At 45.6% G+C, this 24,486-nt stretch overlaps 1 protein-coding gene across 1 annotated transcript in view; it reads left to right on the forward strand.

The window, feature by feature from the left end:
* The window catches only part of C13H3orf20 (chromosome 13 C3orf20 homolog), a 63,465-nt gene extending 39,506 nt beyond the window's left edge, over positions 1–23,959 (forward strand). Inside the window, 9 exon segments of the mRNA XM_051154926.1 lie at positions 43–174; positions 4,348–4,471; positions 5,706–5,952; positions 14,676–14,979; positions 16,564–16,671; positions 17,804–17,946; positions 22,253–22,348; positions 22,871–23,005; positions 23,509–23,959. Coding sequence (XP_051010883.1) covers positions 43–174; positions 4,348–4,471; positions 5,706–5,952; positions 14,676–14,979; positions 16,564–16,671; positions 17,804–17,946; positions 22,253–22,348; positions 22,871–23,005; positions 23,509–23,605 — 1,386 coding nt within the window. The 3' untranslated portion in view covers positions 23,606–23,959.
* The last annotated feature ends 527 nt before the right edge of the window (positions 23,960–24,486 follow it).

Raw genomic sequence — 24,486 nt, forward strand, 5'->3', positions numbered from 1 at the left:
GAAGAAGCAGGGATCCATGAGTGCTTATTTCTTTATCTGCAGGTAAATGAACAAATGAAACTAACAGTCTTGGGACAGGACTCCATCACCGTCACCTTCACCTCCCTGAATGAGACGATATCACTCAGCGTGTCACCCAAAAACTGTCCCCATAGTGTGCTGCATGACAAACGGGTAAGGCAAAGTTCGATGAAGATGGGGCATCTATCCCTGACCCTGATCAGTGTAATTTCCCTGTTGAAAGCTTTGCTGGGATTGGTTCTTAGGACCAGAAGCAGTTTGCCCAGTGCCGGGGTGACTCAGCAGAGTTTGCCATGTCATAGCTCAGGGGCTTTCTCCTCATTATATCCTAGCCAAAGTCTTCCATACCATGTTTAAGCAGCTATGAATGAAAACTTCTCAGAAAAGGATACTGTGTCTGAACAGAGCATACACAGACTGCTCGTGCCTCACTCCCTGAATAACACACAGTGAAGCAATGACTGGTGCATGATTCTCACTACACTAGTATGCCAAGTAATCTAGAGGTGGCTAAAAGACACAGGGGATATGTATAGGTAATGGCAAATCCCACACCATTTACACAAGGACTTGAGCACCTGTAGGCTGAGGTATCTGTGAAGCTGCTCGTATCTGTGAAAATACAAATCCCACAAGCAAAGAGAGATGGCTGTACTTTCCCATTATTTATTGAGAGGATTAAAAATACAACAGAACCTTTTCAAACCCTAATCTTTCCATTCGTTGGCCTGACTGTGGCCTGGGCCAAAGCAACATCATGGAAGAGATAGAGCAGATGAAGAGGATGCCATCCTAAACCTTGAGGTGTCCAAAAGACAGCACCTGGCATGGGAAATAAGGCTGGGATAACTGAGAGCTCCTGTGAGTGAGGCAGGTCTGTAATTCCCCTGTTAAAAGCATCAATAGGATTTGTTCCTAGGACCAAAAGCAGTTTTCCCAGTGCCAGTTCCTGTTTACACCTGGTCACATGCAGTAATTACACACAATAATCTTTTTTCCTTCAATGGCATCCTGGTTGGAATGATAAATTCTAAGGACCTGACCAAGAGCCTCGTAAGCTATGAGACCATGGTATGCCATAAGCTCTCAGGCTCTCAAGGATGGCTGACTACCCTTGAGTTACACAGAGACATGGGAGCAGGCCTTTATTGTATATGAAAAAAACCATGATCTCCCCAAGGAAAGCATCAGTCTTGCCTGCTTTATCCATTGTATTTTCATTCCAGCAGTATTTCTCTTTCATTGATTTATTAAATAATTCAGCAAACATTTATCAGCACCTGCAATGTGCCATGGTTGGTAGCTGCTGGTGGTGTAGGAAAGAAGCTTCTTTCTAGTCTCTGGAACGTTCAGTCTAATGGAAGAGACAAAAGAACATGTATCAGTTATGAGTTCATCCTGGTTAGTGTTATGTGTCAGAGCCATATGGGAGCTGCTGAAACATGAGGAGAGAAGTGTTCACCAAAGCTCTCATAGAAACACAGAGGACACTCAGGTGCCAGTGAGCTCAGGCTACACCAGCTTCAAGAACTGTAACTACAGTGGGCTAAGGTGCAATACAGAATAGAGTGTTTAACTAGCACATGGGAGGCTAGTTCCACCCCCAACAAAAAGAAAGTAAGGGAGGAAGAAAACAAAGATGGCAGGCATGTAGGCTAGATGAATGAGCTGTGGTGAGTAAGCTTGCATGTTGATGTTTCTCTCATGTCCATTTGGGTCCAGGTTCTTGCTCTAATGGTCATTGTTAAATGCATAGTATGTCTAACGATCTCTGAGTGTTTCCTGAGAACCATGACATAAGCACTTAAAGACCCTCCAAAAGAGCTGAATGAAATGACTCTCAAGTCTCTGTGTGTACATGCATTCTAAGCCTGAGAAAACTAAGTAGTTCAATTGTGATTTTGTCTTACCTTAGTGCAACTGTAGTGAGCCAGAATTAGAAGCCCAAAGCTGTGCTGTACAATATGGTAGATACAAGTCACACAGGGATGTTGAACCTGTGAAGTGCAAACTGATTTGAGATTTCTGTAAAAATACATCCTGTGTTTCAAAGACTTAAGGAGAAGAGAATGTAAGATTTCTCAGTAATTGGCAATTTCATTGCATGTCAAACGATCATTTATATATACTTGATAAAATAAACATATTATTAGAATTAACTATACCTTAGGATGTTTTGAATGTGGGTGCTAAGCATTAAATTAGCTCACATTGTATTTTTACTAGACCATGCTAAATGTAGAGGGTAGGTCTCCATCAAGGGGCTCACAAAGGCACAGCCTGACAGTTCAGTAGAAGGGTGACAAGTTATTTAAAATTACACAATAACTCAAAGAACATGACTGTCTTGGGGACATTCAACACAGGGATAAACAGGACAATGCATTAAAATGGCCTCAGAAAACATGCTGCATTATAGATGACAGACACTAGTAACAGAGAAGGCAGTCTTGCCAAAAAAGCATTCTGTCTGTAATTGGTCCTATTTAAAAATGCACAATGTAGTCTATAGTGTGACTTTATAACTAGGTGAAGAGACATAAATGAATGGATGTAGCCATTTCCTATGAGCAATAGTATTTCCAGACTTTGTCCTGGGTTAGCATTTCAAGTATTTTTGCATGAACCATCCAGGCACCGATACCTGGTCATCTAGGATCCTTTGGAACTGACAAAGATTCATGGACCAAGAAAACTTTCAGAGGGTCAGTTGGGTCTGGCAAAGAGCCCAGATTAGGAAGAGACCACAGGGCCTTGGCCCAGGCACTTACTTTCCTGGTTGAGCTTAAGTTTCTCTATATGTATAGTCCATCCTGTGATTTTCACAGTCCTTTCAACCACACTGACTGTGCTTGTTTGGCTCTGTAAAAATGCATGGCCACCCAGAAAGGCCAGGACTGGGGGAGGGTAGTGTCTCTGTCATCGGGAAGCTTGTTAAATGGTTTCCCCCATACTCATCCCAGAGAGAGCCACCTATCATAGCGACAGGCAGAACGGCAGTCCCAGCTTTTACCGCCCCGAGGCCTGGCTCCTCACTATCTAGGCAGCACTTTGGAAGCGAGGCAATGCTTTGACTTAAATGCTTTATTATCCCAGAGTGCTCAGATCTCTTTTGGAACCAGGGTGTATATAAATTACAAATTAATAAATAAAATTAGCCTAGAAGCAGCAGCTGGGACTGCTCCGAAGGACGGTGGAGGCTTGGCTGGTACTGGGGCACACTTGATGGGGTTCTTGTCTGCAGAGAAAAAGACCAGCTTAGTGCTCTTCCCACTCACTCGGCCTGAGACACAAAGTCCACGGGAGGAACTTTTTCATACTTTTACACCGTTAAGTGGGAAAAACAAACAAACAAACAAACAAAACATAGAGCCTGCTTTTCAGGATCCAGCCAAGGTTAGGGATAAAGGAAGTGGGAAAAATGAACAAGACTCCAGGCAGACATGGGAATGGGTAGATGTGAACGCTTAATAGAGAGCAAGTGCCACTGGCTGAGGAAATAAGTGAGGGCTTCCTGAGGGAAAAGGCTGACTGCAGTAAACTCTGGATCCTGAGCATGGCTTTGCAGCACCATGGAGGCACTCAGCCAGTGAGAGCAGCTTCTTCAGAAAATTAGACTGGTACACAGAAGCTTACTGGAAAGGACTGCATTGAGGATTAGGACAGAGAAGTTGAACTTCAGGGAAGCAACGGCCTCTGGGATACCACAGGGAGTTCTGAAGCCAAAGTGCCTTTCAGCGTAATCCCAATTTCAGGTGAGAGTCTTAGGCCTTTGTGTTGTGGATGACCCCTGGGCTCTGCAACCTTGGCCAAGCGTGGCTCTTCAGCTAGGAGTTGTCCATAGCCAGTACTCTTGTAGCTGGCCAGGTGGAAGGATTCTAAAAGATGCATATATGCTACAGGGGGAGATTGGCAATACACACGCCAGAGGAGCCTTTGTCCATCCAGTCATTCATAAAGCAATAGCATTTATTGAGAACCTTCTGCATGAAATCAGAGGACCATGAAATTTGCAGTTTAGGGGGACAGAACAAGTGCACCCAGTCACTTAGTTAAGTGTTATTGTGTCTTGCAGCCATATAGCACAGTGGGACAAAGCAAAGGGTCATACTTCACAGTGGAATCAGAGAAGTCCTCCACAGTGGGAGAGTGTGAGGCAGGTATGGTCCTGTGTGCAGGAAGGACTGGGCCAAGAGGAAAAGAGATGTATTGTTGGCAGAAGGAACAGCCACTTAGACCTTCAGAGCAGAGTCAGTCCTGCTGGGCTGTCAGACTGCTCCCTGAGGGCAGGTGACCACTGCCCCCAACCCGTTTGCCTCCTTCCAGACAGTTCGCAGAATCAGCTACCTGGATGAAAAGGTGTTAAAGAGTAACAGAGCCCTGGCTGAGATCAAGAAGCGGTTTCAGAAGACTGTGACTCAGTTTATGAACTCTGTGTTGCTTGCAGCAGGTAAGGGAAGAATGGTGCGTAGGCCTACCTGGAGTCCTCTCAAACCTGGGTCACCTGTCCCAAAATCTTTTTCATCCCTTGAGCTTCAGCCTCCTGAGAGGTGGCACCACCCAGTATTTTCTAAGGACATTGTCCAAAGACATAGTGTCCCCATGCAATTATGTATTTTCCTATCTCTCATAGGCAGCTGCTTTGTCCCTGGTACCATCGGTCATCCTTTATAGCTGGCACTTGCTCTTCTCTCCTCTGTGGATGATCTCAGAAGAGAAAAATCTAGTCACTTCACAAGACTGTTCCTTCTAGACCCAGAACACTCTCAGGCCAGTGTGAGAGGCTTCAGGAGCCTCCCCTGTCTGTGCTCTCTGCTCTGCTGGTAGCCCTTGGAAACAAGATGCTGCCAAATTCTATTCTGTTGCCTCCTGGCTGGGCCTGCAGCCATGCTCCCCACATGGCTTCTCCAAGGAGTCTCTCCTTTACAGAGGAGACTTAATTCAATTGTGCCCTTCCTTTGTGAGCCTTCCTCAACTTCCTTCACAAAGTGGGGTTCCCCACGCCCTTCTGATAGTTCCCATGCCTGTTTTGATGGTTCTCAACACTGTTCTAGCTATAAACCTCCTTACTTAGTCTTGTAAATATTTGTCACCTTGTTTGCCCAGCCCCTCTGTTCCCTGCTACAAGTTCTCAGTGGCAAAGGGCCTATCTTGGGTTGTCTTTAAGCCTGGCATCACCACTCAACAATGCTTGCTAAGCGAATGAAGGAACAGTAGGTCTCTGGCCTCAGAAATTTCTATTGGACTAAATAGAAAAGTCAAGGTTAAAAAAAAAAAGCAATCAGGCAAAACCCATAACAACAAAAAAGAGGATGAAGTTGGCCTCAGTGTAGAGACTTGAGGGACAGTGTTCTCAGGGAAGGGAACACATGGTGTACCTAACCTCACTCTTGATTGTTATGAAGAACACAGAGTGAAACACAGGGCATCTGGAGAAAGTAAGATTGAAGTTGGGTCTTGCAAAACAATTAGAAATGGGATGTGATTGTCCATGCCGACTGCTGACTAGGACAGTGTGCTAGATATAGAAACAAAGCAGCCTGAACTGGAGCCAGTGAGGGGTCGGGTGGGTCAGTGGGTGTGAACTAACATAGACTCTGATGGTCCAGCTGGTAGAAGCTCAGAAGAAGAATCAGAAGTGACCTGGTGGATTGGGAAAATGACAACAGCATTCCTATTGACAGGTCTCTTCACAATAGAATATCCCACTCTAAAAGAAGACTCAGAAGCTAGTCGGGTCAAGTTGAAATCCGGGGCTTATCCTGATCGAAGCCGTAAGCCAAGTTTATACCAAGCAGAAACCCTTGTGCGAACCCACTCAGCCCGACAAGACTCCTTTACAGAAGACATATGGAAGGAAGATTCTTTACACACACCCTTGATCCCTGTTAGAAAGAAGAGCAACAAAGTCCAGGCTAAAGTCTCACAAAGGTTGGCTTAATCCTTCTCTCCTTCTGTAGAGCCAGGGCATGTGATGGTCAGTACAGAGGCAGCGCGAACCACACAAGCCCCCTCTTTGCAGCTCCAACTCTAGGAGTGCCAAAGAATAGAAGATACACATGTATTTAAATAATACCTTTTATTTTTTTTTATTGTGTATGTGGGTGCACACATGCTATGGGAAGTGTGTGGAGATCAGAGGGCACCTCAAGGGAGTCAGTTTTCTCCTCACACAGCATGGGATCCAGAGATTGAACGTGAGTTATCAGGCTTGGTCACAAACACCTTCACCTGATAAGCCATCTTATTGGCTCCAAAACTGATGTCATTTCAGATGGAAATAGGGCTACTAAGAAAAGATTGTAGAACAGTATGTTATAATAGGACTGTAAGAGGGACTGGCCATGAGCCAGATCTAGCCTGGCTGCCTAATTTTTTTTTTTAATCAATTGTAAGTGCTTTATAGAAAATCAAAAGAAGGCTATTTTATGACATATGAAATAAGAGGAAGCTCAATAGTATTCTTTGATGATATTCTATTGGAGCACAACCACTTCCATCATTTCTCGCCATCCATAGCTGCTTCTCTATAAAACAGTAATGCTGAGTCCTTTACCAGAACCTGTCAGGCTTCTGAAAGCTGGGATGCTTACCTTTTAGTCCATTACAGAAAAGACTAACCCATCCTAGAACAGAGTGACTGGGAAGTAGGCTAGCAAGGCTGTATTCAATAAGAGGGTCAGGCAAGCTGTTCTAAAGCGATATTTAAAGGGAGGAGTGAAGGATGAGAAACAAGCAGATATGAGAAAGGACTATCATAGAGCCTCTGAGGACAAGAACAAGCTTGGTGTGTGTGAGAGTTAATAAGATGAGTGTGTGGCTGGGTGTCCTAAAGGGGCAGGCAAGATGCCTCCGCAGGTAAAGGTACTAGTTGCCATGCTTAACATCATAAGTTTGGCCCCTGAAATGCACATGATAGAAGGAGAGAACTGACTGCTGGCCTTCACAATGTGCTGTGGCACAAACATAAACATGTAACCAATGTAATTTTTTAAAAAATTTATTTTAAAAGAATGAAGACACGATATGAGTTGAGAATACAGGAACAAGCAGAAGATGAACCAAGTAGCCTTGGTATGCTAGAGATGCCATTCTGTACATGTGAAAGTGAGCTCAACATATTTATCTGATTTTATTTTTAAAAATTAAAGTACATATATTTGGAGGCTGGTGAGATGTCTCAGCAGGTAAGGACCTCTGTCATCAAATCTGATTGCCTGAGTTCCATCCTTAGGAACTTACATGGTAGAATAAGAGGACTGAATCCCAGATGTTGTCCTCTGACCTCCATGGGCTTGTGTGTCATGGAACATGCATGCCCACAAAATAAATAGATAAGTATAATTGAAAGTATATATTTTAATCTGGACTTTGCACAAAAGAATGAGAAAATTCTAATCACAGACCCTGTAGCCACCAAATAAGGAACAGACCCTTACTAGACCCCTAGAAATCCCTCTATGTCAATTCCAGTCTTTGACCAAACATTGTGAACACCACAGATTAGCTTTTGTTTTAACTTTATTTAAATGGTTGTATATGTTTTGTTTTCTTGATGAGTGGTTTTTTTCATTCAGCACTTATTTGTTTTCTCGCCACCATGTAACAATTATGTGATCATGCCAGAAACCATGCATCCTAATGTTATAGGTGTTTAGTTTTTCAAGGTTTTTAACACAGCCAATTGTGTGACTCTTGGCATTTGTCTTTTATGTGATTAGCAAATGCTAAGGTTTGTAAAACGGCTGAACCAGAGTGTGTAGATATATGCTCAGCTTCCTGTACAGACTGTAGGTATTCTGCAGTACTTCTAGCAAGCTTTGCTCCCAGCAGCAGAGCACGAGCACTGCAGTTACTCCACATTCTTACCAGTGATATGTTCTGCTTTCTCTAAAAAAGTATAGAGTATGCTGAGTGTGTGTGTGTATGTGTGTTGGTGTGTTGGCATATGCACTCTTGTCAGGGGAAGCACCAAATGTCCTATCATTGAGTGCTCTATCACTCTTTGTCTTATTTCTTTGGAACAGGGTTTCTTACTGAACTTAGAGTTCATCTGGCATCCAGAAATCTTGTGTCCACTCCTTCATAGCCTGTGTCTATATGTGCTTGTGGATATGCCTAACTTTTTATTTAGGTGCTGGGGGTTTGAACTCAGGTCTTCATGCTTGTGAAGCAAGAACGGTTACCCACTGAATCATTTCCCCAACTCCTAATTATGTTTCACAATGTATCTATCTTGAAATAATTTTGTATAAGGTACAGTGTATGAGTTGAAATTTGTTTGTTTTATGCATGGCTATATAGTTGTTTCCATGAGAGAGAGAGAGAGAGACAGAGACAGAGACAGAGAGACAGAGACAGAGAGACAGAGAGAGAGACAGAGACAGAGAGAGAGAGAGAGAGAGAGAGAGAGAGAGAGAGAGAGAGAGAGAGAGAGGAGAGAGGAGAGAGAGAGAGAGAGAGGAGAGGAGGGAGAGAGGACGAGAGAAGAGAGGAGAGGGGTGGGAGGAAAGAGAGAGGAGAGGGGTGAGAGGAGAGAGAAGAGAGGAGAGAGAGGCGGGAGAGAGATCCTTTTCTTCACTAATTTGTCTTTGCATCCTTTCCCATCCCCAAGACTGTTTCTTCATGTACCATTGGCTGTCCTGGAACTCTCTCTGTAGACCAGACTGGCCTTGAACTCAGACATTTGCTAGCCTCTACCTCCCAAGTGCTAGGATTAAAGGTGTGTGCTACCACTGCCTGGCTATCTTTACACTCTTCTAAAGAAAAACAGTGGGTCATATTTGTGTGGGTATCTTTCTGTACTATGTTTTGTTAATCCAATTATATGACTTTCAAATATTGAAGCAGCCTTGCATTTCTAGATAAACTTTACTCAATTATAAAGTGGATTTTGCTGGGTATGACATGCTAAGATTTCGTTGAAGATTTTCACATATATACTCATGAGGATTACTCATGTACAGTTTTTTCCTGGTACTGTTATTGTCTGGCTTATTAGAGTAATACTAGCTTAATTAAATTGATTGGGAACTATTTATGTTTATTTATGTTAAATCTAGGTATTTTTCTTTAAATATTTGTTAGGATTTACCATGAAACCATCCTACTCAGAGTCTTCTTTGTGGGAAGCTTTTAAAACAAAATCGCTTTTATAAATATAATGCTGGTTAGGCCACTTGCTTTTTCTTGATGTTTAGCAATTCATGTCTCTAAGGGAATTGGTGATCCAAGTCATTGGATTTATAGACATGGAATTGTTCCTAGTTTTCCCAAGACCTTCTTTTGAAAGTTTGTGTTTAGTTGGTTTAGTTGGTATGTGTGCACGCTAACTTGTGCCATGGCGTAAAATGAGAAGTCAGAAGACAGGTTGGTTCTTGCTGAGGTGGCCTCTATTTCACCATGGGGATGGCTGGGTCCCAGAGACGGGACTCACGTTGTCACATTGTGGCAAGTGCCTTTACTGGTTGAGCCACTTATGGTCTTCTTGTTGGCTGTAGAGTCCCTAGTGGCATCTCCTCATTTCTGCCGCTTTTGCTTCATATATTTAGTATTCACTGTTCAACACATACAGATACAATCACTGTGTTTCTAGGTGGAATGGCTTCTCTCCGCTATTATGTTCTTCTTTTCTTTAATAACATTTTTGTTTTATTACTTATGTAAGTGTACATGTATGTGCACATTAGTGCAGGTGCTTGTGGAGGCCAGAAGATGGGTGTCAGATCCCCTGAAGCCACTCAGTGTGGTTGCTTGGAAACAAACTTGGGTCTTCAGCAAGAGTAGTGCATGCTCTTAACTCCTGAGTGATCTCTCTAGTCTCCTCCTATAATGATTTTTTGCTTACTATTTTTTCTGTTATTAGTGTAGTAACTCCCGATTTCTTCTAATTATTATTTTCTTGATATGGTTTCTTCCAACCTATTGTTTTCAACTCAATTGTATGTTTGAATCTAAAATACATTGCTTATGGACAACATGTATTTGAACATCGATCATGGTGTTATTTATATTTCTATATATTATTTGCTTATTTGTTGTCAATCTTATCTCGAAATGTGGATTGCTTCTCTCCTTTTGCTCTCAGGTTTCTCTCTCTCTCTCTCTCCCTCTCTCTCTCTCTCTCTCTCTCTCTCTCTCTCTCTCTCTCTCTCTCTCTCTCCCTCTCTCTCTCTCTCCCCCTCTCTCTGTCTCTCCATCCCTCCCTCCCTCCCTCCTGTCTCATGTGTGTTATCGTTTCTTTGTTTGTTTTGATTTTGAGACAGGGTCTAAGCATGTAGCCCAGGCTGTTTAATGCTCCTATTTTAGCCTCTTGAGTACTGGGTTTTCAGCACCACACACATGTGCCTGTTTCTTGACAACTTTATTGTAACGTAATCACATGAAGAATCCTTTGTACTAAGCTTACTATCTTCCTACTATCTAATTCCTCTGTCTGCTGCAGAGACTCATGGTTGAAAATTTCATTTCAGCCATTGTAAATTTGGCTCTAGCTTTGTTTTGTTCTACCTTTTAATCGTTTTTGTCTCTTTGACATCCTCTATTTGATGAGGCACTGCTGTTCTGGATTCCTTTAGTTTCTGTTCCATAGTTTGCTCTGAGTATTTAAGCCCCTTAGCTAGGAGGTCTAATGTCTAAGTCTCTTAAGGAGCAGTTTTTATTAGTAGTCCCCATAACCTTTTCTTGAAAACTGATCATTTAAAATATAGTAGTTGTAGACCAACCCTCTTTGCCTAGGTTCTTTGTAGCAGATTTGTTTAGTAACTTTTACAAACTCGTTGTGCAAAGGCTGTGTTCTTTATTGCACACAGTTACTGAGGTCTCCACGCAGTCAGTATGGGGGCCAACTGGTGGTTTAACACAAGAGCCCCTGAACCTGAAGCTGCTGCAGATGGCTCTGTTGGGGCATTGCTCCTTTGAGCCTCTGCCCAGGCTGCCATCCACAGCTGTGTATCAACGTTCACTTTATACTTGCATAGCTCCAGAGGTGAAGATGAGGGTGTTCTTGGGCTTTTCCCCAACATGACACCTAAAGCCTTCAGTATCTTTGAGAGACTTCAAAGCCTCTATTTTTTCATCTGCCTACTTCCTCCCTCTATCTTTTTTTTCTGCTAGGATTTTGTTTTTAAAGTCTGTGCCCATGTCTTGCACAAGAAGTTGTATCTGACATTTTTTTTTTTTGCCATTGTGTGTGTTCTAGTTATATGTCACTGTTTCTGTAATAAGAACTGACCAAAACAAAATTACAGGAGGAAGGGATCTATTTGGTGTACAGACTACAGACAAGACAAGAACAGGAACAGAGGCCTTGGAGAAATACTGCCAGTGACTTGCTTTTCCTGGCTTGCTCGGCTACCTCGCTTATTCAGCCCTAGTATACTTTCCTAGTGATGGCACTGGCTGCCATGGGCTGGGCCCTTCCACATCAATCAGCAATAAAGAAAATACCAGGCCATTCTGATGGAGGCATGTTCTCATTTGAGCCTTACTCTTCCCTGGTGTCGCGTCGACAGGTGAAACTGACTATGACAAGTCCTTTCAACAAATGCTTGCTGGGGATGCTCGAGGCAGATCTTGAGCTAATCCCTTAGGCAGCTCAGCCACAGGGCCACAGTTCCTTGAGCCTAAGTCCACATTGCCCTCTTCATAATAGCACATGAGCTAGGAATGGGGTGGCGGAGAAGAAAGTCAAAGTGCCAGCTTCCTTGCCCCAGAGCTCGGCAGTTTCTTGTTCCTGACCTTTACTAAAGTTAGTTTTGGTCAGCTTGTTGGTCTGCCTGCCCACCCATTCTCTCCCCTTCCCTCCATTTTCCCCTAATTTTGTTACCAACTCTAATGGAAGAACAATTTTGATGTTCCTATCCAACTATTTTTGGTGACTTCCCTATTTCCAGAGTTTTAAGAATATATTCTGAACCCTTGTTGGTAAATTGATTGTTCATTATTTTGTCTCCATTTCATCAGACGTTAAAGTGTGTGTGTGTGTGTTATGGGTGTGGGTTGTGTGCTTATCTGTGGGTATGCATGTGGAGACTGGAAATGGACTTCAGTGCCTTCCTTTATCATTGTCCACCTGACTTTCTGAGAGAAGGTCTCTCTAGACCAGCTGCCAGCAAGCCCCTGGGACGTATTTTTCTCCACCTACCACCAGCATTGGTGTTATATATGTAGCGCACCATGCCCAGCATTTTACATGGGTGCTGGGAGCCCAAACTCAGGTCCTATAGTTGCACAGCAAGCACTTCACTTACCGACTCATCTGTCCAGCCCCAAATATTGGCCTTTCTAGTCCATCCCTGGCTCTTCATGTACCATCCTACTGTCCATCACAGCTAAGATGGGAGCTCCCGCCCAGCTTCTTGTTTGCATTTTGTACCTTTACCCGCAGGTCTTTCCCCTTTGCTTTGCTTGTGTGCTCATTTGAAACAGGATTTTTAGCCCAGTATGGCCTAGGACTCCCTATGTAGTTGAGGATGATCTTGAACTTCTGGTCTTCCTGCCTCTACTTCCCAAGTATTGGGCTTACAAGTCTGTGTCACCATACTCAATTTCAGTTCTGGACTTTTGAATCAGTTACAACAGGCTCCCTGCTCCAAAAATTACAGAATAATTTGTTCTATTTGCCACTGTTCTAACTGGTAAGAAATTGTAGAGTCAAATTCTCTAACATTAAAATCCTTGATTGCTTTGAGTTTCCTCTGGTATAAATCATGAATAGATTACACATTCCCCTGGATGTTTAGGTCCTTAAACAAGAGATGTGATGCTTTATTTTCATTACTTATTTGGTGGTGTGGATCACATTCAGGACTTCATATACACTAAATGCAGGCTCCATCACTGTGCTCCACCTCTCTCCCCCAAACAGATATTCTTACCACCTTTGATCAGCAAGTATGTATCATCATTAAATTTCCTCTGAAGAATTATGAATTGTAAAGCTAGGTATGCTAGTACGTGCATACCTCAATACCAAGGAGGATGAGGCAGGATTACCATGAGCTCAAGGCCAGTGTGGGATACCTGGCAAAAATAAATAAGTGTCTGGATAGATGGCTCAGCAGTTATAAGGGTGCTTGTTGCTCTTGAAGAGGACCTGTTTTCGATTCTCAGCACCCACATCATGGTTTACACTATCTGTAACTTCCAGGGGATCTTATGGGCTCTTCTGCTTACTGTGCACACACATGCATGTTGGCAAAAACACTCACACATAAAATAAATTGATATATTTTAAACTAACAAACTAAATAACAAGTGATGAACCATAGACATTGTTCTTATTTTGGGATGGCTTGCTTCTAATCTGAGGCTTTGGTACTTCAAAGGCTTCATTGAGCTTGGGCAGCCCATTCCTCTCATGAAAGCTTTCTATATTTTGACCTGTAAATAGTGATAAACAGTTTCTTTCCTGTCTATTCTGTGGGGTTTCCACAAAATTAACCAAGGAAATGCTTATTCCAAGGGCCATAGATCCTGTAAAACACTCAGTGTGCAAAACAGCAAAACAAGAGGAGTGCTTTCCATCTAATGGTGCTTAGTTATGGCGAGCACCACTGCCCTGCACTGTGTCAGCACATAACAGGTGGCTGGTAAATGCTGGAGTGTTGACTAATCTCTATTGCATCTTTGTTTTGCCGAGTGCTTCTATTGTGTTCCACCAATCGAAACACTGCAAGTAGCCAATCTCTTGGAACCTGTAGTGGGATAGAAAAGTATAATAATAATAAAAATAAGGGGAGCCTGGTGGTAGTGTCACATGTCTTTAAGCCAGCACTCAGGAGGTAGAGGTAGGGGGGTCTCTGAGTTCCAGTCTAGCCTGGTCTACAGAGAGCTGCTACTACTACTACTACTACTAATAATAATAATAATAATAATAATAAATAAGGGGAATATATAGTGTGTTAAGCAGCAAGCAGTGCTTGAAAGATAAAAGAGGCAAGAAGGAGTGGTGAGGAGGAAGCATTCAGTGGGGTGTTTAGAAGGTCACTAGGAATGTGACATTTCAATAGATTTAAAGGTGGTAAGAGAATAGGCTTATGGCTCTGAGAGAAAAATAAAGGTATAAGAATAAATCAGTGTGGCCATATCATGGTGAGCAGAGTGAGAGTACTAGGAGTGTGAGAGGGGCTTAAGGGAAGCGAGAAGCAGGAGCTAGCTAGATCTGATCCAGCCTGCTGCTGCTGCCTTACCTGACGTAAGCTGGAAAGCCCAAGGAGGGCTCCAGAGACTGACTCAGATTCTGAGGGAATCCCTCAGTGGCCCCAAGAGAAGTCATGGAGGGAAGCCCAAACCCTGAGGCACTGTGTAAGAAAGGACTGGAGGCTGGACTATATTGGTGGCAGTGGAGGACAGTCAGATTCTGGGTCTGTCTTAAACTGGGGAAGAGGCTTGTGGGTGGGATCGGTGAAATGTGGGGCATAGAGTCAGAGCCATGGATGGCTCTAAGAAGTCAGCTGAGTAACTTCTTATGCCTCCTTTTGCACACAGGGAAGCAGACCTAGAGCGGTTAGGGGTCCCTCATATTGTTAGGGGGGCTACACCAGGATCTGCCCACAGTCCAGGCACTGCAGTGGGCTTCTTTCTGTCTGGACACAAGAGCTGTGGGGGCAGGGGTTGCCCACAAGCTCCTACCACTGTGCTCTTCTTTGTAGAGGGAAGCCAGGAGAGGTACGCAGCCCCACCAGGTGGGCAGCCTCACCCTCTGACTGCCCACTAGTGCTGCGGAGGCTCATTCGTAAAGAAGACATCCGAGCTGGCTGCAAGTGTATTGTGAAGGCACCCTTGGTTTCTGATCTGGAGCTGGAGCGCTTCCTGTCTGCACCCCGAGACCCCAACCAAGTACTGGTATTTGGGATAATGTCAAGCCAGAATCCTGACTGTACCGCACAGCTCCAGTGGCTGCTTGATACACTGTATAGCCATCGGCAGCAGGGCCGTTCATCACCTTGCATCCAGGTTGGTCTAGGGCCATGTGAGGAGGCCCCTCAGGCCAGGGCCATGGAGGCCAATCAAAAATGGGCCCCACTGTATGAGGATGGGTTGGATGTCTGACAGCTCCTTTTCTTTCCAGGGCCTTGGCATACACTCCCCTTTCTGTCTGCAGCATTTTATCTCATCTCTCTTCTGCTCACTCTTCTCTCCCAGGGTGCATGTCACCACATCGGGGCTGGTGCTTCTTCTGACCCTTGAGACAAGGTCAAGGCACTGTCTTTTTCTTTCAGAACACTTAGCACAGTTTGCGGTGTGAATGTTCAGGGAAAAGACAATGCCTATCACCCATCTTCTCACAGTTCAATAAGTGTCCATGGACTGTCGCCAAGTACCCCCTGTGTGCCGGGCATGTGTTAGCCTCTGGATACCTCCCACTAGTTCAGCATGAGCAAGTCCATGCAGGAATACCCAGTATGGCTGCAGCTATGGCAGGCCCTTGAGAGGGCCATGGCAGGACAGCTCTGGGATGTGTGACTTCTGCCTCCTGGGGTCAGAATGAGCCTTCTAGGATGCTCAGAGCTGTGGCAGGCTGCTGAGTGTTCCTGGCAGTGGCCTGTGTAGGGATGAGGACAGTTTAAGGTCCCAATTTAAGTCTACGGGGTGTTGGGTTACAGCAGTCAGGACACAAGGAACCTCCTTCCTCTCTCTAGAGTTGTTCTTAAGTCCAGCCTCATTATCCTGAGTGTGCATTTATTCAAAATGCTAGCAGAGAAGGTGAAAGTCTGAGCCCCCAGATTCATGTAGACAGTGAGCTAGGTGACTTCTTTCTCCTTGAGCCTGTAGCTGCATAGTTTTGACCCTGGGGTAGGGATCTTTCTAGGAGTGCTGACTCCCATATCTATGGAGACACCCTAGTTCCCTGCATTTCCTTTCCACCTTACTTCAGTCTAGAGAATGTTTACTAAGAACCTGCTCCGGGCCCACCTGTTTCAGGGCAGATAGAATCTCCATCCTCAGGGGAATGTACTGGTGGCTATAGTTCATCTGGGGGCTACTAACTGTTCACTAATAATTATTCCTAAGGAATAAAATGCTTAAATGTCTTACTCCAGCTACAAGCAGCATGAATGGGGCCAAGATCTAACCAGAAGTCGTTGGGGGAGATGAGAAGTGGCAGTGAGTTTTAGAGGCAGGCTTGGAGGGTAGTGGTGGACCTCTCAGAGAGTTGGCTTCTGCTCTGGCTAAGCTGGTCATTAACGCTCTCATCCCACAATGGCCAAGTACCACAAAGGGATCAAGAGGGCCAGCCTGTGAGAGGTGGAGTGAAAGGCTCCTCTGGAATGTGCAACAAACCTTCTTAAGTCCTATCCACTTGGAGCAGGGATCCCATTTTTAGACCTTCCAGAGTGAGGGGCATTATATACCACAGATCCCAGGGCAAGCCTAGTGCTGTCACCTGAAGAGGAGTCACTCTAGTGATGACTCCCTCCCCCCTAGAGGGCTCAGAGCAGATCTGGAGACCTTCTTGAGGGGTAGTGATGGCTGCAGGAAAGTTAACATGTATCTTCTTGCATCAGGGTGACCAGTTCCCACATCTCTATTTGGCAGTGCCGCCATGACCCTTACCGCCTGCTGCGGTATGACCTGGACAGCCCCCTGCAGAAGGATCCACCCCTAATGGTGAAGAAGTTTGCTGTGGTGCACGGGATGGTTTTGGTGAGCTGGGGCCCTGTAAATGGCTAGACATCCACCACCAGCCACTACTGTCTCAACCAGATCAGGGAGAGTAGGACAGATCTTCTCCCACCCACACTGAAAGCAGGACTGGCTGAGAGTCACCCAACAGACTCCCTTCCCCTTTGCCAGGAGATGGAGGGGTTGGGCAACATTAACACAGAGAACCAAATTCTATTCATCTGATTGTTAGTAAATTATACTAAAATATTGTAAGACTTTATATGCTTATTGAAAACTCTTGTATACAATGCACAAATTAATGTCACCCTCATATCATCTGAGGTCTTACTCCTCTATCCAGTACTTAAGTTCTGAAGACCCTGCTAAGCCACACCCACCTAATGTTGCAGTATCTGACCTTTGCTGTCTTTCTCCACACACATACTTTAGGGCACTGCCTTTGCAATAGCAGAGTGCCTTCTCACATCTTCAGTTTGTAACCCCAGAATTTTTACCATGGATGTGAGTCAGTCTATCTTATCACTATCCAAGCTGCTTTTATTGGACAGTTAGGTTGTTTTTCCCCTCTTTTCTTTCTCCCTGTTTTTCTTTTCCTTTATCGCAATGATATGATGGATAACCTTGCCTAACTATCCTTATAGAGGTGTCCATGTTGGAAAATGATACACACAGAGTAGAAGGTGTGAGACCCCCATTCCATAGGATGAGATGAGCAGTGCATCCCAATACGTGTGTGGGTTTAAAGCAGAGAGGGCCAGACAGCTGTAGGCAAGTGGGTGGGAGTCGAGTGAGCAGGGAAGAATGTGACCTTTCTGCGCCCTAAGGAAAGTATGAAGTGTCCGTCTGAGAGCGCCCCCAGTAGGAGTAGCAGCCAGGTTGGGCTGCTCTCTTACTCAGGAGGGGTCTGCGCAGGGGCCAGGCTCAATCATTTCTCCCTGGGTCACTGAGTGAGGAAGGGTAGCACACTCTTCCAACATATCAAAGGCCTGAGCCCTATCCCAGCTCTGAGGAGCCTGTGATCAGTCCTATTAAGACTTGGAACTTGCCTGTCATTATGAGTCATGCGACTATGTCAATATACTGAGGGTGTTTTATTTTGTTTTGTTTTGGTTTGGTTTTGGTTTTTCATTTCTTTTCTGTCTTCCAACAGATGTTTGCTGGGGGGAAGTTGCTTTTTGGGGGCTGTGTCCTAAATGGCTATGGCTTCAGCAAGCAGAATCTGCTGAAACAGATCTTCCGGGCTCGACATGATTGCAAGATGGGCTACTTCCTGCCGGAAAACTACAAATTCAAGTAAAACTGGACAAGGCATCCCACAGGGAGGGACAATGGGGCAGGCAACGTGGGCTGTGGGAAGGGAGAGCAGGTAGTGCCAGAGGAGTGAGGTGGGGAAGAATCAGAGTGGAAGTGAGGGGCAGCCTCTTCCTATAGTTCCATGAGCAAAAGGAGGGTTAAGCAGGTAAGCAGGGGAAGAGGAAGAGCTGGCAGGAAGAGGCCAACAAGGTCATGCTGTTTGTCTCTTTGAGTATACATTTGGATAAAGGGCTGTGTGTGAAACAGAAGGCACTGCTGGTTTGCACAGTGCCCTACTCAGCTGGAGATACTGGAAAGACTTTTTTGGGCAGGAGATGCAGCCGAGCCCCTCAGCTCCAACCTGTATGTGCATTCAGCTTGGCTTCTGCTGGGTTGCCAGATGAACCCCCACAGACACAATGTCAGGCTGGCTCTGGTGAGGGGTAGAAGTCTCTGAGCTCAGAACGCTGTAGTCTAGTTCAGGAAGAGCCTGGGCTTTATGCTGAAGTCTGCATCCAAAGAAGACAGCATTCCAGACTCTACTGTGCTCTGTGGTTCAGGTTCCTGGAAAACTTGCTAGGTCAGGGGTCCCAAGACAGGGCTGGAGTCCCAGCTTGGCCCTGCATTATCTGAGTGACTGTCAGCTAATCATGTGGGCTCCCAAATCTGTATCTCTTTGCCTTTTAAATGAAGATAATACTCAGTCTTGCAAAATGTTAGGGATTCCACAAAAAAGCGTTTTTTAACAAGTTCTGTAAGTGGAAAACAATGATCAAACCTAGGATAACTTTATCTGTAATATGTTTGCAGACCTGAGCTACCTGTGGCACACCCCCATAGCACCAAGTTATATCCCCTATTCCCACAAGACCTGCAGATTTCTATCTTTTTGTTTGTTTGTTTGTTATTTCAAGACAGGGTTTCTCCGTGTAGTCCTGACTGTCCTGAAACTTGTTCTGTGGTCCAGGCTGGCCTTGAACTCGGAGATCCACCTACCTCTGCTTCCCAAGTGCTAGGATTAAAAGTGTGAGCCACCATGCCTGGTTTCAGCTTTCTATCTTGATGCCATCTCACTCTAGGTAGTTGATTTGGATTTTGTCAATCTGCTTTACCTGGAAGTTAGGGATATATTCATGGGAAATCCATGGAGGTCACACCAAGTGACCTCAATATTTTGGAATACTCAAGTAAAGAAGGCAGGAAGAGGAAGAGACTGTGGGGATAAGGCAGGGCAGACAAAAAATCCTGAGTGTTCTGAGTCCCTATCACTCAGAACACACAGAGAAGCAGCTAGTTGCTGAGACCAGACATTGGCAGGTCCAGGGAGTTGTAAGTCCTCAGCCTCAGGAGCTGGTCACAATTAAAACAAGAATGTGCCAGAGATATGTGAGGTGTTACTGGGTATTTGTGTCCATAAACCCACCACCTTAGATTCTTTGTATTTTAAAAGATACTAGGAAACAGAAAAATGAAGATGGATTTATTTACAGTTTGAACAAACGGGAATGTGTCTAATTATATCCCCCACTATGTTTGTGGACATCTTATAGCTTGTGGAAAGCTATGAGGCAAAGGCTACAAAATATGAAAATTTTACATAAGCCCAGAGCTCAGCCCCCTAACCCAAGTCTCTGGGTCCTAGATGGGAGAACACGACAGGCTTGTGGACAGACAACTTCAGTGGGAAACACATGTAGAATGTGGTCCTGACATAAGCAGCCCTGAGTGAGACTTTGTTTACCTATGCACAATACTGACACTTAGCCCCTGCTAAGGGAGGTCACGTGTGGGTTTCAGGCTCCAGTATCTGTGTCTGTGAACAGAGACAGGCATCTGCCATGCTCACATTCCAGCAAGGACTTAGGTATAAGAGGGACCAGGATAGGGCAGTGCGAGATATTCATGGAGACTGGGGGGATCAGAGAACAGACCAGACAAAGAAAACAGCTGGTCCCATGGAAACACAAAGGGGCTTAACCTGCAGGAGCTCCAGAAGTTGCCTGTGTGTATATAAGACCACCCTTCCCATGTAGCGGTGAAATGGCCCATGGAAATGTTGTCTCCTCTCTCCTTGTGCCTGGAGATGCACCTCCCTCCCACCCTCCTCCAAGACTGGAGTGGCCAGCCAGTGATGACAATCCACCAGGAGATGCTTTATTGACAATTCGGGATTAACAGCTTTAGATGGAATAACACAATTTTAAACTCTTTGGCACACAGGCTTGACAGTTTAAACGGATCAGGCTTGAATCCTCGGCAGCGGAAAGATGCTGGCAGAGAGCTCTTTCAGCTCTCCACAGCGTTTCCGCTTTAAAAGATCTTGGAGGGCTTCAGGGTGCCCATCCAGAGCAGTCCCTTGCAGAACAAGTCTGCTGGCCAAGCAACAGAAACACCAGGGGCAGCAGGTCTTGAAGGCTGGTCGCAGCTCAGGAATGAATTATCATCTACTGTTGAAGTATAGTCTCAGAGGCTGAGACAGAAATTAACCCTCCTGTCTGCAACTACTGGTCATGTCCTTGGAGGCTGGCTCAAATGAGCTTCCTGCATTGTGACAGTTCTGTGCCCTGCCTGTCTTGAAGGCAACCTTCACTGAGGGTGTCTTTCCGTCAGTGAAGATAAACAACTGGCTGGAGCCCAACCTGAAGTCTTCCTTTTCTTCTTTCTCCCTTGGTTCCTGCAGCACTTCTGTCTGTGCAACCCTCACTCGGTACCCGTTGAACCCTGATTGGCTGAATGTGGGTCTGCAAATTAAGTGAAAAATAGGACCAATTAGGGAAGAGTTGTTAGGTGGGAAGGGAGAAGAACACTTAGTCCCCCTAAAAAGTTGCTCACGGTTCACAAGACTGTCTACAGAGACAGGGATACTTAAAAACAGTTTTGTTCTTGCTGTTTCTGTTTCTGGTTGCTGCAGAAGCTCAGTGGAAAGATTTTGGTCAGGTTGTTTCTTCTTCTTCTTCTTCTTCTTCTTCTTCTTCTTCTTCTTCTTCTTCTTCTTCTTCTTCTACTTTTCTTTTGTAGCAGCAGAATATACAATTAAAAGTATGCCTGTGGCATCCTGTGGCCCTTTGCCACTTACAGGACATGGCATAGTCATCAGGGAGAGAAGTATGGAACTGTGAGCTCCAAGCACTCTGCTCTATATTGCTAGAGTCTGGATGGGTGGCTGTGTACAGAAAAGCAGCCCAGGACCCTGAGCTAGGAGCTCCTGGCACAGCACATATACCTTAGGGAAGAAGGAAAACTGAGGGCCAGCAAGAAAAAGATGTGCTCTGAACAGGGAATCAATCCAGGCTGTACAACAGCCATCACCTTTGTCTTCTCTCTACCTCAGTCATGTCCTGAAGGGATGGGACATGGCTGTTTCAGGACTGTCTTTACAGGAGACAATCAAATCTATCAGAAACAGCCACACTCTGCAGTGACAAAAAAAAAAAAAATGCCTTGAAAACAGTCTTGTCCCCATAACCTGAATGCTTATGTGCTCTGTGGACCACAGAGAACCTTGCAAACACTCATGAAATCTATGAAAGGCAAAGTCATTTGTAAATTGCCCACATCCTTGATAAGTCACAATGTGCAGTGAGAGCTGCTGAGTGCCCTGTGAACTAGGAAGAGTCTCAGAAGCCACTGGGCCTCCTCTCAGACCTGCTCCTCCTAAGCAGCAGAGCACTTTGCAAGTTGTCATAAGCCACGCACAATGCCCAGTCATCTATGAAGTGTCCTACCCTGTACAGCACTTGGTAACCCACATGGCAATCTATGAATGACAAAGCATCTTATAAGTCATCAAGTACCCTGTGACATACAGACTGGAGTGAGACCTCATAAATATAATACGGTATGCAAATGCCCTCAAAGGGTTTGTGAACAGTCGTGATCTCTATGGACGTCAAGTGAAGGCTTGGTTGTGCTGTGGGTGCTTCCAGTTGTGAGGGAGTTCTTCACCCCTGCTTCTGCCCACCTTAGAAGAGGCAGGACCAGCTGAGTCACAACAGGAGGTGGCCAGGGACTAATAAAGAGAGATGGTTGCAGCAAGCTGCCATATCCCACAGATTCATGGTGATGGTGTTAGGAATGTGGAACTCTGGGAAGTGACCAGACCACAAAAGCAGAGGCATCATAAGCACAGATAACACCTACAAGCTAGGCTACCCCTTCTGCATGTGAGAACACTGAGAGGCTGCCATCCTTGAGGATGTCATCCACGAGTGTTAGCAGGCACTGAGTCTTCTGGCACCTTGGTGATGGTCTGCCAGTTGTGAGAACTGAGTGCAGTTCATGTCAGTGATCTGTTTGCCATATGCAGGAATAGCACTTTCAGAGCATCCAGAACAGCCAAACTGAGTGGCTTAAACAGCAGATGTGTGTCATCTCAGTTCTGAGGGCTGGACATTGGATCCAGGTATGAGCAGGCCATGGTCCCTCTAAAGTCACATTCTAGCCTCTCTTTGGCTTTGGTGACAACATTACCCTGATGTGACACTAGTGATATAGGATTAGGGTCTGACCTCACTCCAGCTTTATTACATCTCAACTAATTATGACTATAATGGTGCCACATCCTAGGGCCCTGGGGTTAGGAATTCTACATATGAATTTGGAGGTCGTCCTTTCCTTGGGCTCCTTTGCTGTTTTGCAAAGCCATCTGTAACCTGTGGGCATTGTCTGTGTTCAGTGTAGCATGGACTAGGTAGCTGGTGGCATGGGAACAGCAGCTATGCAGCTCTTCACGGAAGCCAGGAAGCTGACCTCCAATGGTCCCCAGCATGGCAGAGCAGACAGTTTCTCCCTTGGCACAACTGGGAGGAAGAGTGTTTTGCTGGTCTCTCTAAGGGCTAGAACAGGGTGGGATAGCACTGAGTGAACCCTGGGCTCTCACATCTGACCCCCTAAGCTATGCCTTCCTATCACCCCTCCCCTGCAGCATGCCAACCTATGTCACAAGCCTGGAAGACCTTGAGTCAGCTAAAAGAGCCCCATCGGAAGATTTTGAAGGCAGTATCTCTTCATTGGCACTTGGGGACAAAGTGGAAAAAGTACCATCTCCCACCCCTGGCAAGTACGTTTTCCCATGTTTCTAGTTGGTAGGTTATGGATGGCTCATTACAGGATCTCTAGCTTGGTCACAGGCCACTAAGGTTACCATGTCATGGCTTATGCCTTGGCAGTCTGTGTCCCTCTGGGTGCAGGTCAGCCCTTGATTTCTAGCCTGTTTTGCACAGTGTCCCATTGCGTGTAAGGGTTGTACATTGGATAATACACTTTGTAGCAAGGCCCCATGGTCCAGACTCATCAGTCAGAAGGATGAAGGCTGCTCCCAACTCCAGCAAGTTTCTTGGTGATGGTGACAGGGATCCAAATCACAATTCTGCAGTCACTCTTTCCAGAAAGACGGGGGGATGGGGGCGGGGAATGCTAGGACCAGGCTACAGGTGTTCCCAGGCTCCCAAGTTGGAGCTATCTCCTTCCAATTTGCCCCTGGGCCATGCCCTCGTCAGCTGAGCCAGGCTCCCTTCCTGCCCTCGTGTTGCCCATCACCTGCTTCTTCTGTTATGTATTTAGATTGAAACAGCCTGAAGTGGAACCACATTCTTTCCTCAAGTTTAGGAGGTCCAGTAAGAAGAGCAACAGCACGAAGAAGTCAGGTTCTAAGAAGTGATGCTGGAACAGCCAGCAATGCCCTCCCCACACCCAGCCCTAACTCCTGGTCTCCCACCCCCCTTCAATAAATGCGTGTGCCTCCAGCATCTGGGTGAGGCAGCGGTGGGTGGGACAGACCCAGCTCTGACTCCAAGAAGGCCAGAAGCTCCGACAGCTAGTTTCAGGCTAGGTTCTTGAAAACTTGCTACCCCCAACTCAGTGCTTCTTCTGTGGCCAGGAGTAAGCCTGAGACTACAATTCTAGGGAACAAATGTCTCATGGCCAAGGGCCTGCCCGCTCAACCCTCCAGCAACCCTGGGGAGCCTCTGAAGGGGTTGGATTGTTTCTCCTACCCTCTGATGAATGGGCAAGACTTCTGGTAGAAAGAAGATGAGAGGAGAGAGGGCCACAGAAAGAGAGAGGAGACTGAGGGAGTGGTAGAAAGAGATGAGAAAGCATGCAGGAGGGAGAAGGATGAAAGGGCAGGTAGAGATGCCAAAGGAAGAGGAAGACCAAGAGGAAGAGGAGTGGTCTGAAGGCCAGAGTCCAGCAGATGCATTGCAGGCTCTCATCCCCACCTAGCCCAGCATGGAACATATGAGTGGACTGAATTCTCCTTTCCCTGAATACATGGGTCCAGAGCATCCTTGTTAGCATCTAGGGGCCCCAGGCAGCTGTCCGCTGCCATGCTAGCTGCCTTTCCCTTACCTCTGAGAGAGCTGGATTTCTCACAACTGTATAGTCCATGAGAGCCATGTCCCCACAGCAAGAATTGTGGAGGGTCTGCCTTTGTGCCTAGAATAGAGTCCAGGCCCCAAACTCCAGGCAGCATTTGGTGATGTGTTTTACAGATAACCATTTGTGCTTCTTCAGCAACACATGCTTTTTCAATCTGAATTT

The sequence above is a fragment of the Acomys russatus genome, chromosome 13, assembly GCF_903995435.1.
Source record: "Acomys russatus chromosome 13, mAcoRus1.1, whole genome shotgun sequence".
NCBI lineage: Eukaryota > Metazoa > Chordata > Mammalia > Rodentia > Muridae > Acomys > Acomys russatus.